General features: G+C 38.3%; 4 protein-coding genes across 4 annotated transcripts; all 4 read left to right on the top strand.

Annotated features, from left to right (window-relative positions):
- The first annotated feature begins 1,331 nt into the window (after window positions 1–1,331).
- Window positions 1,332–3,650, top strand: BDF20DRAFT_851511 (uncharacterized protein). Its single transcript, XM_053080023.1, has 4 exons — window positions 1,332–2,100; window positions 2,180–2,776; window positions 2,866–3,101; window positions 3,215–3,650. Exons 1-4 carry the CDS (start codon window positions 1,451–1,453, stop codon window positions 3,319–3,321), a joined length of 1,590 nt encoding a protein of 529 aa, XP_052939026.1. The 5' UTR covers window positions 1,332–1,450; the 3' UTR covers window positions 3,322–3,650.
- Window positions 3,651–5,747: 2,097 nt separating this feature from the next.
- BDF20DRAFT_851507 (uncharacterized protein) lies at window positions 5,748–7,249 on the top strand. Its single transcript, XM_053080022.1, has one exon. The coding sequence runs from the start codon at window positions 5,871–5,873 to the stop codon at window positions 7,203–7,205; it is 1,335 nt and encodes a 444-aa protein (XP_052939025.1). The 5' UTR covers window positions 5,748–5,870; the 3' UTR covers window positions 7,206–7,249.
- A 3,227-nt stretch (window positions 7,250–10,476) lies between these two features.
- Window positions 10,477–12,279, top strand: BDF20DRAFT_832565 (WD40-repeat-containing domain protein; the record flags this gene model as incomplete). Its single annotated transcript, XM_053078553.1, has 5 exons — window positions 10,477–10,543; window positions 10,622–10,674; window positions 10,752–10,900; window positions 10,972–12,003; window positions 12,030–12,279. The coding sequence occupies 5 exons, from the start codon at window positions 10,477–10,479 to the stop codon at window positions 12,277–12,279; spliced, it is 1,551 nt and encodes a 516-aa protein (XP_052939024.1).
- A 526-nt stretch (window positions 12,280–12,805) lies between these two features.
- Window positions 12,806–14,873, top strand: BDF20DRAFT_814506 (RED-like protein N-terminal region-domain-containing protein; the record flags this gene model as incomplete). Its single annotated transcript, XM_053076985.1, has 6 exons — window positions 12,806–12,900; window positions 13,007–13,060; window positions 13,148–13,553; window positions 13,599–13,935; window positions 13,990–14,301; window positions 14,377–14,873. Coding segments are annotated over 6 exons (1,701 nt in total), but the record flags the coding sequence as incomplete, so codon positions are not given.
- Between the last annotated feature and the right edge of the window lie 289 nt (window positions 14,874–15,162).

Below are 15,162 nucleotides of genomic sequence, written 5' to 3'. Positions count from 1 at the left end.
TATGACCTTTTTGACCAATCAAAAAATCCAAGATGTGAAAATATTCACTGAAGGGAGCGGGGGAAGAGAATTTGTGTCAACAGCATAAGGTTTGTGGTACAGAATAATGCAAATGATGCTCGGACGGTTGACAATGATCGTGGTAGGAACAAAAGAGCCATTTCAAGAATCTGGGATAAAGCTTTTAGATAGCTTTACATAAAGATATTGATATAATCCGAACTTTGCAAATAGGTTACAGTGATGGAAACAATAGTCGCTCTATATAACAGCAATTAAAGGACAATATGTACTTGGAGTTGGGTTCGTACAGTGCCAATCAAAATGTGGCAAAGAAAGAGAAAAACAAATAGTAATGTTACTAGTAAATCAAGTGATGCGATGGAACGCTCATATAGAAATGTTTATTCAAAAAAGATTCTGAACTGAGTTTAGAGCTCGAGTATAGAAATTGATTACTTGAATCCTAGAAGCAGTGGGTTTTTTTCATCTTTACTGTTCTGAGCTGGTAACAAAGAGCCCTCCTATGCTGATAGTGCAAAGTTAGCCTTGGAGCAGACTTGGCGTAGGCATCGAGTGATGTTACTCGCGAAGCAGAAACAATTGTTTATGAATAATGGCAGCAATAACGGATATCCAAAATCTGCTCTCAATATGGAAGAGGTCAAGCTTGTGGACAAAGTGGCTTTGGCGTCGCTAGCAATAAGAAAGGTGTCACATTCCAAGGTTTGATTGCATATCCCAATGAGGAGCATTCGACAGATGCTAAAGAGGAAACAATAAAGTTAGGAAACAAATGGATGGGAGAAATGGAGTCTATCGCCAATTCCATCGCTATTGATTTTTCATGATGATATCGATACTTAAAAAATTTAAGAAAAATGTCTGTTCACAAAAGCAATTGGAGAGTTCTGTTAGTGGAAAGTCAAAGTGGAGTTTTATAGATTTGATATCACAAGCAGAAATCGATCACACCTTAGATAATAATAGGCAGATCATCTTAGTAGTGATGTAAGCCTCAAAGGGAGTAGCTTCTGCTTGATTGTCAAAGTGCCGTTAACCTACTTGTTGCAATCCTACAATGGTACTGTCATTTGTATTGAAGGGTTTCCAAGTAAAATGGAAAGAGTAAGCTTTAGTCTATCTGATCGCTTTTATTACATTCCTAATTTTCTTCCTCTACTATATACTGTTCGGACATCGACAATAGCATGGCATTATTTGGGGCGTCAAATGCACCACTTTGTTAATGCTAATTTAAGAAAGATGACAATTACTCAAAAAAGCGAGTGCGGGGTTACAATAATAACAAACTTGTTCCGAAACCATTTTTTTTTTTTTTGTGCGTAATATGGAGCATGCTTTTTTTTTTTCTTCCCGAGCCATTTTTGTTATCAGTTTTGCGTCTTCCTCTGGTGCAACAGAAAGAAGTGTATAAAACCTAGTCCTCATGTCACAGCCGCCACAAAGAAAGAGCAGCTTAATCAATACCAGAAGGGAGGATGATGACGATTTGACAACACCTTTGTTGAATAATACTTCAACCGCTAGTCAATCATTTGTTGGCCATCGAGACATTCCAAATACACCTGCTGGTTCCTATAGTAAATCACCCAAGTACAATACGTCTCGGTCTTTCCCTCAAAGTCATTCCTATTACAATACCTTCATCGAACAGCAGCAGCAGCAACAATATCAACAAAGACAAAAACAACAGCACACACAGGCTCTCTTACAACAGCAGCAAGCCCAACAGCCTCCACCAAAGCGTATCGTGGGGCATATTCTACCACCGGGTCAGTCTACTACTAATTCAACGTTTGGTCATCAACAACAGAGCAATGCTGCTGCCGCTGCCGCTAGAAATAAATTGCCTATGCGTACGACCAAAATATCACAAAAATTAAAATTATTCCCTGAAGATGAACAACTATTTGCAGAACCCTCAGAAGAAGATGAAGAATCGTCGGAAGAACTGGATAACGATGTTTATAACCAGATTGCAAAGATTCCTCATGGTAAAGCAAGACAAGAAGCCAAATTATTGAACAAGATGGATCGTAGTGAGCTCAACAGAATGACAGCTTACTGTACAGCTTCGTAAGTGCTTTTTCCCTTGGTCGGATAACTGATGACTTTTTAAAATACTTAATCTGGGTTCATTAAACATAAAAAATAGAGCTTATCGCATGGATGATTTAGTCAAGTTCTTGCAATCCAAAAAGAAAAGCAACGGCACAGCGCCCAAGAGATTCGATGAGTGTTTATATACACCCTATTCATTTACCTATCCAATGGCACCACCTAGCTATACATACAACAGCAACAACACCAAGACAACTACCTCCGATAGTAACAATAATAACACGAGTACAAATAGTACAGCTTCGGCACCTATGTCGGCAGCGACAAGTCAAAAGATACCTGAGATGTTTTTATTTGATTACGGTGTCATTGTATTCTGGGGCATGACATTGAAAGAGGAACAGAGGGTTTTGAAACTACTTGTTCCTTTTGAAGAGGAAAAACTAGACGTGGACGATGTTGAAACAGAAGAGTTCCATTACTACTACAATGAATCTTATCAACCTCGTATCTACAACGACATCATCACATTAAGACACCCTTCGAATTATCTCATTAAATTGACTATATCTCATGCCATTGCTCAAAGTGTGAAAATGACGCTCTTTGAAAGATTGATTGATGATACCATCAATGAAACCAAATATATTCCTCAAGTAATGGCTGAAGATGGTAACATTCAACTGTCACGGTAAGCAAGTCAATACAGTCCTATTCGTCATGGATCGTATGGCATAGGTAGTTCATCTCCCCCTTTTCTATGTCTGTCTTTTTCCCTAGAACGGCTATTACAAAGAAGATTGGCCAACTATTTATAATGAGAATCAACGTGAATTTAGTGTCGAATATCTTGGACACACCAGAAATTTTCTGGTCAGAGCCTACGTTGGAGCCACTGTATAGTGCTATACGTGGCTACTTGGAAATATCCCAGCGTGTAGAATTGTTAAATCAGAGAGTAGAAGTCATCAGTGACCTGCTGGAGATGCTGAAGGACCATTTGAATAGCTCCCATGGTAAAGTAGGATATAAAAGTTTGTTTGTTTTTTTTTTTTTTTTTTTTTTTTTTTTTTTACTAAAGAGAAAAATAACACGGAAACTAACTGATCCGTTATGTGTTCCATTATAGGTGAGCACTTGGAATGGATTGTTATTTGGTTGATTGGTATGGAAATCTTGGTGGCAGTCATTACAACTTCATTAGATGCGTTTAGTTTGTATTATAACAAAGAGTAAATCCGTTGAATATCATTTTGTCTCGACGCATGTTCATAACTGTTGCATTTATATCATCAAAGAGAATAAAAGCTTGTCTTAATGTCTTTCATGCCTACAACCTCCTCCTGGCTCATAAATTGAGGTTAATACGTTAGTAGTCTCTTTATTCTTCTAGTCCAATTCTATGGTAAGGCACCCTTTTCATAGCATATGAATAACCACATCGCTGTAGATCTATTCCCAAGAAGACTTTGTATATATTTTAATAGCCTTGCCTTATTCGATCAGTTCATTCGGTATATGTTATGGCTTGCTTTTCAAACAGACATAGTTTTTTTTAAAAAAAAGATCACGGCGATTGATACAAATAGGTCAAGATAGAATTTCTTCCCCCCCCCAGACCAGTACATTTTGTTTCTGAACCTATTTTACAGTGTCTGTCTTGCAAAGTCTGGATGCGTTAAATAAACTTTAAAAATTGCTTTCTTTGTCGTAAGCATATATCTTTCGTAAGCTCTTTCCAAATTAAGTTCGAATAGCAGCCTATTATAGACTCATTAGAAGCTTGAAAGTGGCCAACTTTTTCTTTTTTTTCTCCTCAAAAAGAAGGTAACACAATAGCACTTATGCGAAACCGATACGAACCTGAATCAAAAACATTTAAGAAACCACAGATCTTATATGTTCCTACATCTAACCGTATGCTCCTCTTTTACTGTCAACAGAAAAAAAACTGAATCGGTACGCTGAAGTGTTGTCGAAAGGTCCGCCATAAAGGCAGCATTTACCCTATCTATCGCAGCCTTCGATTTTATGCAGCTCCATATGCTGGGTAACCCTGCATTTATTCACTTGATTCGTCTATAAGCTATTTACAATTGGCAATATGAATTTCAAATGTGCCCTCCAGAAACTGAAGTGATTACCACATACAACAACTCGTCTTTGGCTTACAAAATAGATACGGTACACCGCGTAGGTTTTATTCTATTTATATATTTACGTGATTATGAAAAAGTAGCTGCACCTCTTCGGTTTAAACTTAAGGCCTGCTTATCCGTTCAACCTTCGAGTGTTTCAACTGTAAATGCTAAATTTTATAGCTTTCGATCTGATATTTTCTTGTTAAGTTTACCCAGTTTTGTTCTATCTCAAAGGAAACGGTAGAGCATTTCTATCTACAAAAGATGCGATTATTATGTAAGCACATGAGGATCCAAGATGCTTTTTTGTTGTGAGATTGAGAATAGCAATCCATAGCAACCGCTAATCACTAAAAACCAAACATCCAGCTTGATATAAAGCTCGTTAAGCTTTGTCATCGATAGCCTTTGGATTGAAGCTGGTTGTATGGATGGGTTTGGTTTGAACGAGGCATCTTTTTCATGGTCATTGGTATGAAAACTGACAAATGATAGTGTATTCCATCGTAAACCTTATTCCAGCAGTCAGTTTTCCAGTAATGCGGGAATCCACGAAAATTGAACATCATCCTCCTATTGGATTATAGATCGTTGTTCCACAATATTATGTCAACGCATAATCATCTACTGTATTGTTACAGAATTTATGCTGATCCCTCCCCCCCCCCACTTCCCCGCATACTATTGACACTATTTTTTTTTTTTTTTTTTTTTTGTGTCCGTCATTTTATGGGACCTATACAAAAACGAGCTATCTCCTTAAAGTTAATTATTTTGCTAACTAAAATTTTTTGTTTTCCGCGGTAAGTTATTGTACATGACAACCTTTTCCGAGGTAGACAATGAGTGGTGTATGAACAATACCTTTCTGCTTTTAAGTTTCATTGAAACACTACTATTCATAATCACCTAATATCAAATAGTAGGTGTGAATCTGGGCTATATCATCTTTTGTCATATTCAAGGAAATACAGTTAAGCTATCTAACTGAAGTTAAATACTCCCTGCCCAAAATAGGAGAATCAATGTTTACTCCCGGCCAACAAAACTGTTGATGTTCAACAAAAAATTTGCTAAAAAGTTGTACCTTTAGCCCGTGCGCTAATTTAGACACGAAAACAGACAGGATCACTTTTCGATCTCAGCTTTAAAAATACAAAGTTTTAATGAAGTAGCACAAAAAAAATTAAGGTGATATCATCTAGGACAAAAAAAAAAATTAGTTGGGTCAGTTTTTTAAATTTTAGGCCAAGAGATTTTTTGAGTTGTTTGCTTGACCACCACTGATCAATTTCTGTGCCTGGAATTTCTGCGAACTTGCCTTCTTTGCTCAATTTGACTAAAAAAAAAAAAAAACTCCCCCATTGTTATCTATCGCTACTAAAAAAAAAAAAAAAAAAAAAAAAAAAGAAAAAACCTTTGTTTGACAGATAAAACTTTAAAATGGCTTTCATATAAATAGGAACACATTCTCGTTCTATTCAATTTCGTTTTTTCCTATATTTCTGAGAATCCTTTGGTTTTTTTTTTTTTCTTCTTTGTCTCTATCTATTTATCTGACGTTTACGCCTGTCATTTTCCCTATTTCTTGCACGTTTCATTTTCCGGCCTGTTGCCTAATTTTGTTTTAGCGCTTTTCACCTCATGATGCTTCCAAAATCATCGTACGTATCGGTCAATTTATTAGAGCCCACGATTTATATTGAACCCAATAGCGATAACTTCAATGTCGTTCGTGGTACCGTCAACATTAACTTGCCTCGTACGACTACTGTTAAATCGATCTCTGTTCGCTTCGATGGCGTCATGGAAACGAAAGGTTACACGTTTGCATCTGTAGAAGCTGGTGCTTATGCGCAACGTAAACCGCTTGCTCGTCAACGACTTGTTCTTTATCCCAACCTGCTCGGACAGCCAGAGGAAACCGTCAACCGTCCTTTGGTCATGAATGCAGGTCTTACTCAATTTGGTTTCGAGATGCAAATCCCTTCCAAACTTCCAGAAACGATCGAGTGTTCTGATATCAAAGTCAATTACAATGTCACTGCCGTCTTGGAATACTACAGCCGAAACTCTTCAACAGCCTCTACTCTTTTGCAGCAACTCGGTCGTACTTACAATCGTGGCTCGTACAACAATAAAAACGGTCGCTACATTAAAGCCTTTGCCAAACAGCCTATCCGTGTGGCTCGTCTCCCTTACTGTAATCTCTTACTCGGTGACTCCATGGCAGACCCCATTGATTCGCGTACACATCGCTCCCGCTGGCTGAACTATCAGATTTTAATCAACAAAAAGGCGGTTGCTCTTGGTTCTGACTTACCCATCACTTTTCGACTGACGCCTGCCGATGCTGAAGACGAAGTGACGATGGATCGCGTGTCAATACAAATGCTAGAGCGTCGTGATCTTTTCAGAAGTAACTCAACTCCACATACCAGCCATTCCATTTTCACTATCCAACCTTCAGCGAACAACCAACTCAACGGTGGCGATGTATTACCTCTCAACACAGCTTTGACCGCTGGCCATGCATGGGAAGGCACCGTCTATTATTCTATCCCTGAAAACAAAGCCTTATCTCACTCCACCCAAGAGTATTCCGAATTCAATATCAGTCATACCTTATTGATTTCTATCACTTTATCTGTTCCTGGTGGCTCGGGTCGCTTCACATCCAGCCGTGTTCAAAAGACGCTTAGCTTTCAAACCCATATTGATATTCTAGACGAGACCGTAGGCGAATTGGAAGCATTCAAGTTGCCTACCTACGATGCTCCCCCCTCTTTTGATGAAGCTGTGTACGGCCTATCTCCATCTCAACAACAACATGTCTGCCTTGAATCTACTGGATTGGATCGTAAATTCAGTGAGTTTCCACCTAGTTATGAAGATATCAGCACCACTACCCGCCCCATCAATGATACTGTACATACAACAACAACAACAACAACAACAACAGTAACGGCTGACAGATAATGGAACAGCCTCCAAAAAAATAATCTGTAAAAAAAGTTGTAATCACTGATTTTTATATACCCCCCCCTCCCACACCCTTCCTTTATATCCAAGCATTACAGATTATTTATTTGTTTTATATATCTATCCTCTTATCTATTTTCGAACCCATGCATCCTGTACATAGATACACACTGTTATCATTAAGCAATGTAAATAAAGAATAGGAGCGTATGCTTCCTAGAGTTTTTTGTTGATAAATAACGAAATAGATTGAAATCGATACTCTCATCGCATCTTTCACAAGAACGCCAATGATGGTTGAATGAACGTCGAGTGCAATCAACATAACATGATCGCCATCTGTGAAGAACGCACACCTGCGCATCAAGGTTTCTGCTGCTCTTTCAACTATTTATTTTTATCATTTCCAATGAGAAAGGAAAAGTTCAAATGAGTTGTAGCTTTTATTTGACAATCCGATTTTCTTTATTGAGAAAACAAATAAAAAACGTAGTTAAAAAAAAAATAATAATGTGTCATTGGCTCTACATGCTCACAAAGATAAGCGAAAAAAAAAAAGCGACCCTTTTTTTTATTAATCCGAAACAATAAATCCGCTCAAGATTTGTTTTTTGGGCCTTTTTTTTTTTTTTTTTTTTTTTTTTTTTTGTTTCATCCTCTCACATTGGATTTACGCAAAAACCTTTAGGCGGACACTGATGTGTAGAGCTGCTATTCCTCAGACATGAACATGCGATGGGTTCACCAACCCAAAGAGGACAGTTCTTTCCAAGGTTGTTATTGTCATCTGTGCAGCAATGATCCATCGGTAGGACAGATGAAATGAGTGGATGTCTGTCGGTAGCATGCGAAAAATAGTTGAATGTTACATAGCTGAAAGGAGAGAACGCTTTGGCACTCATTTCACTCTATCGAATGAGCTCTTTCGGATAAACATGAGTAATAAGCGGATATTTTTTTGGCTTGTACTTCCAGATCCTTATTCTATTATAGTGGACCCTTTTTTGATTATGAACCTACTCCATTACAATTACTCCATTTGGAAATAGGGATTCCCATCTTTTAGGTCCGTTTCACAAAATCGCTTCGTGGTGAAGCTTTTGGCATTCGTATTTCCGAGCCTCTGTTCTCCTACCTAAATCCAGGGTCTTTGGAAAGTTTTTGCCGTTTGACCTAATTATCAAGTGCTTTATCTCAGTATCTGCAACACAAGACTTGTATCTGCCTCGTTTACAGCTCTTTACCCCTTCAGTAAACCAAAAAAGGAAGATGGGATGATCGGTATAAAGTTACCCGAATGACATCTATCCATAGTTACGATCATCCTAGAAAAAGTGGAATAGCTTCTTCGTGACTATGATGCTGCATACAGTGCCAATAGTAGTGTATCGTAAAAAGATCAAGCAGAGCACGTGCTAAAACTATCACACCCTCCCTATGTTTAACAGGTCATTCTTCTTTGTTATCAGTCACCATCACCCTCATCGCACTGAGTATATCCTTCTTATCGCGCTTTTCGGTAAAAAAGGGGTTCCGATGCTCGCTATGACCGTGCAACAACGTAGGAAAAACAATGAGCTGTTGAGGCATGTAAAGAGCAAGAGGAGATACATAGATTACTATCACAAACTTCAAAGTGCGCTGCTGAGTCCTCAAAGCTGAAAGGATACACGGATTACAATTTTTGGAATTTACTTCCTCTCTTTATCAGTGAAAACGAATGGTTGAATCAACGCAGTGCATTTTTTTGTTTTGTTTTTCAGTAGGGTTCAGGACGTTAAGGTAAAATGATAGTGCTTAAAATATAGTTTTCCGAATCATTAGTAAAGATATCATCAACCAGGGAGTTTCATTCACCATTATAGCCATATGAATATTGATGCCAAACGGAAAAAACTAAAAAAAAAAAAAAAAAAAAAAAAAACTAGAATTATCTGTCTTATGTCTGGGCAATCGACATGCTTAAAAGGCAACGAATGAACAAATTGCAAGGCAGCATTCACAGACGGGTGTTAATCAACGCTTGACGCTTTGAACCGGATGACAATGCTACTTCCCTATTTGAACAAAACAACTTGTATAACTATTTCGATATACAGGAGGCGTCTTGCCATTCACCTCAAAACCTTGCTTTTACATAGAGAAAAGAATTTAAGAATACAAAAAAAGAGACTGTAATAGTACGAAAGTAATAGCTGCAAATAATGAGCACATACAACTTAATAGTTCGCCGAAAACCTTGTCGTAGAAGGATAAACTTCATGAACTATTTTTGTTTCGAGACCCTTTGATGACATCAACTAAACAGCAGCTAGCGAAGGGGATGTCTAAAAGAGATCAACATCCAAATTTGCGGTTCATCTCGTCTCGAGTACCGAAGGTGACTGAGCTCGCTTATTTGTTCCCAACTGAATAACAACTTTGAACCCAAGATTCATTTTCCCAAGCGATCAAAAGACTTTTAAAAACTCAGTATCCAGAACATTATTTGGCAGATTCTACAAAAGTTGTTTTCGCACAATTTTTGGTGAGGGGATGTAGAATAAAGAAAAGAAACAATAATGAAGAAAGTGAAAGCGGAAAACGTAAAAATGCAAAGGCTGGTAAGCGCAAACGAGCATTCATGCCATTCATTCATGATATTATGGATACACTTAACAGTGTAACACAATCATGTATAACGCCGCTATACGAAGACCTTGAATTCCAAGAACTTTGTTCAAAGTGATGGATACAAAACTTACCATATATCAAATGAACTTTTTTTGTTTCGAAAATCAAGGCTCATATAATGAGTTCACTGCAATTCACAAAAGCGGGAAGGAAGCATTCTACTTCATTTTGTCATTTTTTGGAAAGATATTTTGGATTCTGAGCCGATGCTTCTGTGGATAAAAATCCAAATAAAACTTTCTTCTTGGAAAGGTAGTTGTTGTTCTTACACAAACTGACAAATATGATTCGCATAGGTAAAAACTGCAGGCCCCATTCTATCGAACATTGTGTATTTTTTGTGGGTAATCTATAAGCTCTTTGTCCGCATCTTTTTTTGCCTTACAGAAAATGCTTTGCGTTAAAAAAAGGTGGGCATGAACTTCCCTTTTTCTGGGCGGGGAAGTATGAATCTCGACTGATCAGTCACATTAACCACTGATTTGAGGCTTGGGGGGGGGCACTAATCGCGCTCGCGTGTTCATTCCTACTTTCTTCATTTGCACTTTCCTTTTTTTGACAAACCCTAACAGTCTCAATATCAAAGAAAACTTAAATGCAGGCTTTGACACCTACACCTGACCCGAACTATGGAACCATCGCTGAACTCAACGGCAACTTAGGTATAGAAAAGTGATGCATCCAATAACTTTACTGAACAATGTTTTAAAGGTCTCTTTCAATCTTTTACTACCCTTTAGTTCATGTGGAGAATGAACATAATCCGTTAATGGAAGAGCTTAGAAACAACAGTGTAAGGAGCATTTTCTGTTCCAAAAGACAATTTTCTGACATACTCATACATGCTGTTTCTCTTTTTTTCATTTACAGACACATTTATACCCTTCTATCAGTGTCACGCCTTTGAAAAACGATCCTGCTGACTTTGACAATACTCATTTAATGGACGTCGACAGTAACTTTTATGACGCTACAGTGAAGGACATCAAAGCAGCTTTACGCAGCCAATGGGACGAAAGGTAAAGATTTTTGAGAAACTTTCACAAAGCTTTTATCTCTGATTTAGATATACGTTATTTTGTCAATATAGACGCCCAATGTTAGAAAGTCTACCGATTTATAAACCAGCTAAGCAACTATTCGATTACGTTTACAAAAACTACCTTCAAGAAAATAACGCTATGAAAGAGCACCTTCAATTCGAAAGAGAACAAACCAATGTATTAAAATGCCTAGCATGGCATCCTCACCAAGATAGACTGGCAGTTGGACACGGCGATAATCAAGTCTATGTCTATGAAAAATTGGATAACAATCTTTGGATATGTCAAGTATTATCTCATCAAAAAATGCAACATATTCGATGTATGGAATGGAAGAGGAATGCTGGCGGAACTCTAGCTGTTGGATGTAAAGAAGGCGTTTGCGTCTGGAAATTACCAAAGACAACGGCAGACGACCAACAACCAAAACAAACCATAAGATATCATCCTTCAGCTACTATGCGCTATTTAACGTACCACAACCAAAGTTATATCAGTTCCATCGCATGGGACCCAACACCGGGCAGTCAATTACTAGCGACTGTCTCTGCCACTTCGAGTACACTCGTTGTTCATGATCTATTATTGAACCGTACCATCCCCTTAAAACGCTACGGTAGAGGGGGCAATCACATTCTTCAATGGAGCCCAAGTGGCGAATGGCTGTTTGTCGGTGGATCGGGCGGCATTTCACGCTTATGGGATACAAGAAGCTGGGATTCGCGACCTATCAATAATCCCGCAGGCCTATGGGTCCAAGCTGCTTGTTGGTCAGTGGACAGTCGAACCCTTTTCTACTCCATGAGCGGGAAAAGTACGATTCATTTATTGCACATTACAGGCACTCCTGCTAAATCAACCATTATAGAAAACGAAATCTTATCCATGCCTGCAACTACCATCAACAGCGTATCTGGTACTCCTACTGAAGTAGGTGGCGTCATTCGCGATATGTGTATCGATCCTAGAAATGGTCAACGGTTAAGTGTAGCATTTGAGAATTCAGAATTGATCGCAATATACTCTGTTAAGCAGATCACTCCATCCAATATGCATGATCATGATATGCTATTATCACTGTAAGTATAAACTGTAAACGCTACAGAACATCGCTCATCACTAACCAAGCACCCATCTATGTATTTGCTAGCGGTTTTATACGTGGAGCCAATATTGATTGCAGCACTGAATTATTATCTATTAAAGCCTTGAAAGATACAAAGCCTATCTATATTTCATATTCATCGACATTCAAAGGGGGAGCTTTATTGGCTATTGCCTGGGATAATGGTTTGATCAGCTTTGTGACACAGAATTTTTTAACAGACGAAGAGGTCAGGAAGAGGATCATTTAAAGCATAGATAGTCAATTCATCATTTTTTAGTAAAATGATCATATTCGTGATAGCAAAAGTCAACTAATAAAAACAAATACCACTTTTCATACTATTATATGTTGATACGAAGAAGACTAATTGTGTGTATTCTACAATTTTAATACCAATACTTCTGTTGCATACTTATCACTTACTAGATAATAGATTATAGGACGCATCTGCATCAAGATTTTGCATTTAGCCCTCATCTCATAGTCACGGCTTTCGTTTATAAAGGTCAATCCCGGTTCTGCCTGCCATGATGGAACAATTGATGAATGAGATACACAGGATGTGCGAAAAGTGAAAAAGGGCTTTTTTCGGATGCATAAACTTTCTGGCTTTTTTTTTGAATTTCAGCCAACAAATTTGTCCCTTCAAAGTTCATGTGCATTCCTCTAAGTTGAGTAAAATTGTTGATAAAATGAGTGAAGGGTAAATTAGCAATTGTCATTGAAGAGATATTTGACTATAAGACTCAACGACAACCTTATACCGGAATAGCCTGAATCAAGATGACTTTCGTAAACTCTTAGCTACCCCACGACCGCCTCGTCATAATGACAGTGATGGTAGTGCCATACCGATAACAGCACCCAAGTTTAAGATGCCTGCACCTCGAACACCGTTAGTTCCTAAATTTATATAGCTGTATTATAATAAACGTTAAACAGATGATCCTGAAAGACTATTATTTTCAATATAGACGTAATGCCGGTGCTGCAATATTTGCACAACCACGATCGATGAGAAAGAAAAAGTAAAGTAGAACTCTGATTGACTAAGATCATTTTTGACGTCGCAATTTGATTGCACTTATTCACGTTGTATTATTCTCTCTTCCCAGTTTCAACAAGGCAAAAAAAGAAGAGGAAATTGAAACTGTTCCTCAAACGCCATATCGTGATAGAGCAGCAGAAAGACGACAGCAAGAGCTAGCAGCGGCAGAATCGGAAGCTCCTGTAGGCTTCTCAGTAGCTAAAGCAGCTGACGACTACTCGCAACTTAGTACTGAGGAACTCTTAAAAAGAACACAAGCTGAGCGAGATCAGGAGTTAGATGCAAAACAACTTTATGAACAATCGAAATATTTGGGTGGTGACGTTGATCATACTCATCTCGTCAAAGGATTGGATTATGCTTTATTACAGAAAGTAAGGAAAGATTTAGAGCATAGAAATAAAGAAAAAAATCGAGACACTGACGAAGAGATGGAAGACGGAAATGATAATGAAGACGAAGAACTAGACGATGTTTTGGATAAATTTGAGCGAGGCGAGACAATACGTAATGATGAGCATGCTCAAGACGATACTCTCGGCTTAATGGATAAACGAAATTTTCGTACTGTGATGGCTAGAAATATTGTAGAAATAGCAGTTCAACAATCTGCGAATGATAAACAAATGCAAAGGACGGACCTATTTGAATCAGGCCGTATGGCATATGTTTTTGAGTTAGCTGATGAAGTAGGCAATTATACGGATCCTTTTGCGATTCCTACGTCTGTTATCCGAAGTAAAGCAGATATGGCGGCAAAGATATCTTCCAGAGGAGGATGGTCAGAAGAGAATCAATCGGAGGCCGACTTCGTTATTGAAAAAGTGTCTCAGGTAATGGCAGGAGTGCGACGAGGTGAACGCGGCATGCAGCAACAGCAGAAACAGAGAACAATAAATGACTTGAGAGGAAAGAGCGATAATCTGACAAAACATCAGCAAGCAGCAACACTGACAAAAGCAACGCAATTGATAAGTGAGCCAGTTGCTATGAGTGAAGATGGATTTGATGGCGATATCTTTGCAGACGTAGGACGAGATTATCAATTAGATGAGAGTCATGTCAGTACCACTGAAACATCAGAAACATTACCACCAGCAACGAAAATGGAAAGGGGCGGTTACTTCCAAGGCTTAGCAAACAATGACGATGATGAAATGGCTGAGGCTGCTGATGCAGCGACGGATAATGCTGTCAATGCACTGCTTACGAAAGCAACAAGTTCAAATATCAGAAGCATAAATTTAAAAGGCTTAAGTGAAGGAGGAGAAGCAAAGGAAGACGAGGTCGAAGAAGGAACATTACCAACAAAAAAAATGAAGTATAGCCATGATAATGATGTTTCCGCTCCAATATCTGCATCAACGTCAATACTGAATATGGATGCAGATGAAGCGGACATCGATATGTTTGGTTTAAGTTCTTCTGCGTTACCAACTTCCTTTGAAGAACACAAAAGAGCAGTTGCTGCCTATGAGTCAGGCGACAGTAGTGACAATGATGAAGAAAATGAAAATGATAGTGCTACACAAATGATGGATCAAGGTACAAATCGCAATAAGAAAGCACAGTTAACACGGTGGGACTTTGATACAGAAGAAGAGTGGCAAAAGTATAAAGACTCAATAGAAATCCACCCAAAAAGTGCTTTTCAGTTTGGCGTTAAGCTGGGCGACGGCAGGAAACGTAATAGGGAAAGAAAAGGCATGACTGAAAAACAGAAATTAGACAGAGAATATCAAAAAGTGAAAAATATTATGAGTCAAAAGTATGGAAAAACTTTAGATAAATAAAACATATGAATAGTAAACTTGTAATTGAAATTAGGATGTAGCTCTACTTACTAAAAGCAGTTAGAGTCTTCTCATCTGTTCTTTACTATATGGATGGAGAACCTGCATAGTGTACTTTGAAGGTGGACAGTTTGAGCAAAAAAGAGAATCCACAGCCAAATGACGTAGACTGCGAATTTTCTTAAGTCCGGGGATGGCCCCACAGGCAGATTCGTCAAAGGTACCTTTTCTGAAAGATTTATTGCCCTAAAATAAGGTCAGCTAGTAGGCACAAGAAAAAAGGCACACA

The sequence above is a fragment of the Mycotypha africana genome (assembly GCF_025528875.1).
Source record: "Mycotypha africana strain NRRL 2978 chromosome Unknown BDF20scaffold_2, whole genome shotgun sequence".
Taxonomy (NCBI): Eukaryota; Fungi; Mucoromycota; class Mucoromycetes; order Mucorales; family Mycotyphaceae; genus Mycotypha; species Mycotypha africana.
This window is presented reverse-complemented; position numbering and strand designations above follow the sequence as displayed.

Excerpts from the sequence above, each read along its gene's own strand:
- BDF20DRAFT_851511 (XM_053080023.1), top strand. The coding sequence starts at position 1,451 with ATGTCACAGCCGCCACAAAGAAAGAGCAGCTTAATCAATACCAGAAGG. Across the intron at positions 2,101-2,179 it reads ACAGCTTACTGTACAGCTTC|AGCTTATCGCATGGATGATT; the intron begins GTAAGTGCTTTT and ends CATAAAAAATAG. Across the intron at positions 2,777-2,865 it reads GGTAACATTCAACTGTCACG|AACGGCTATTACAAAGAAGA; the intron begins GTAAGCAAGTCA and ends CTTTTTCCCTAG.
- BDF20DRAFT_851507 (XM_053080022.1), top strand. The coding sequence starts at position 5,871 with ATGATGCTTCCAAAATCATCGTACGTATCGGTCAATTTATTAGAGCCC.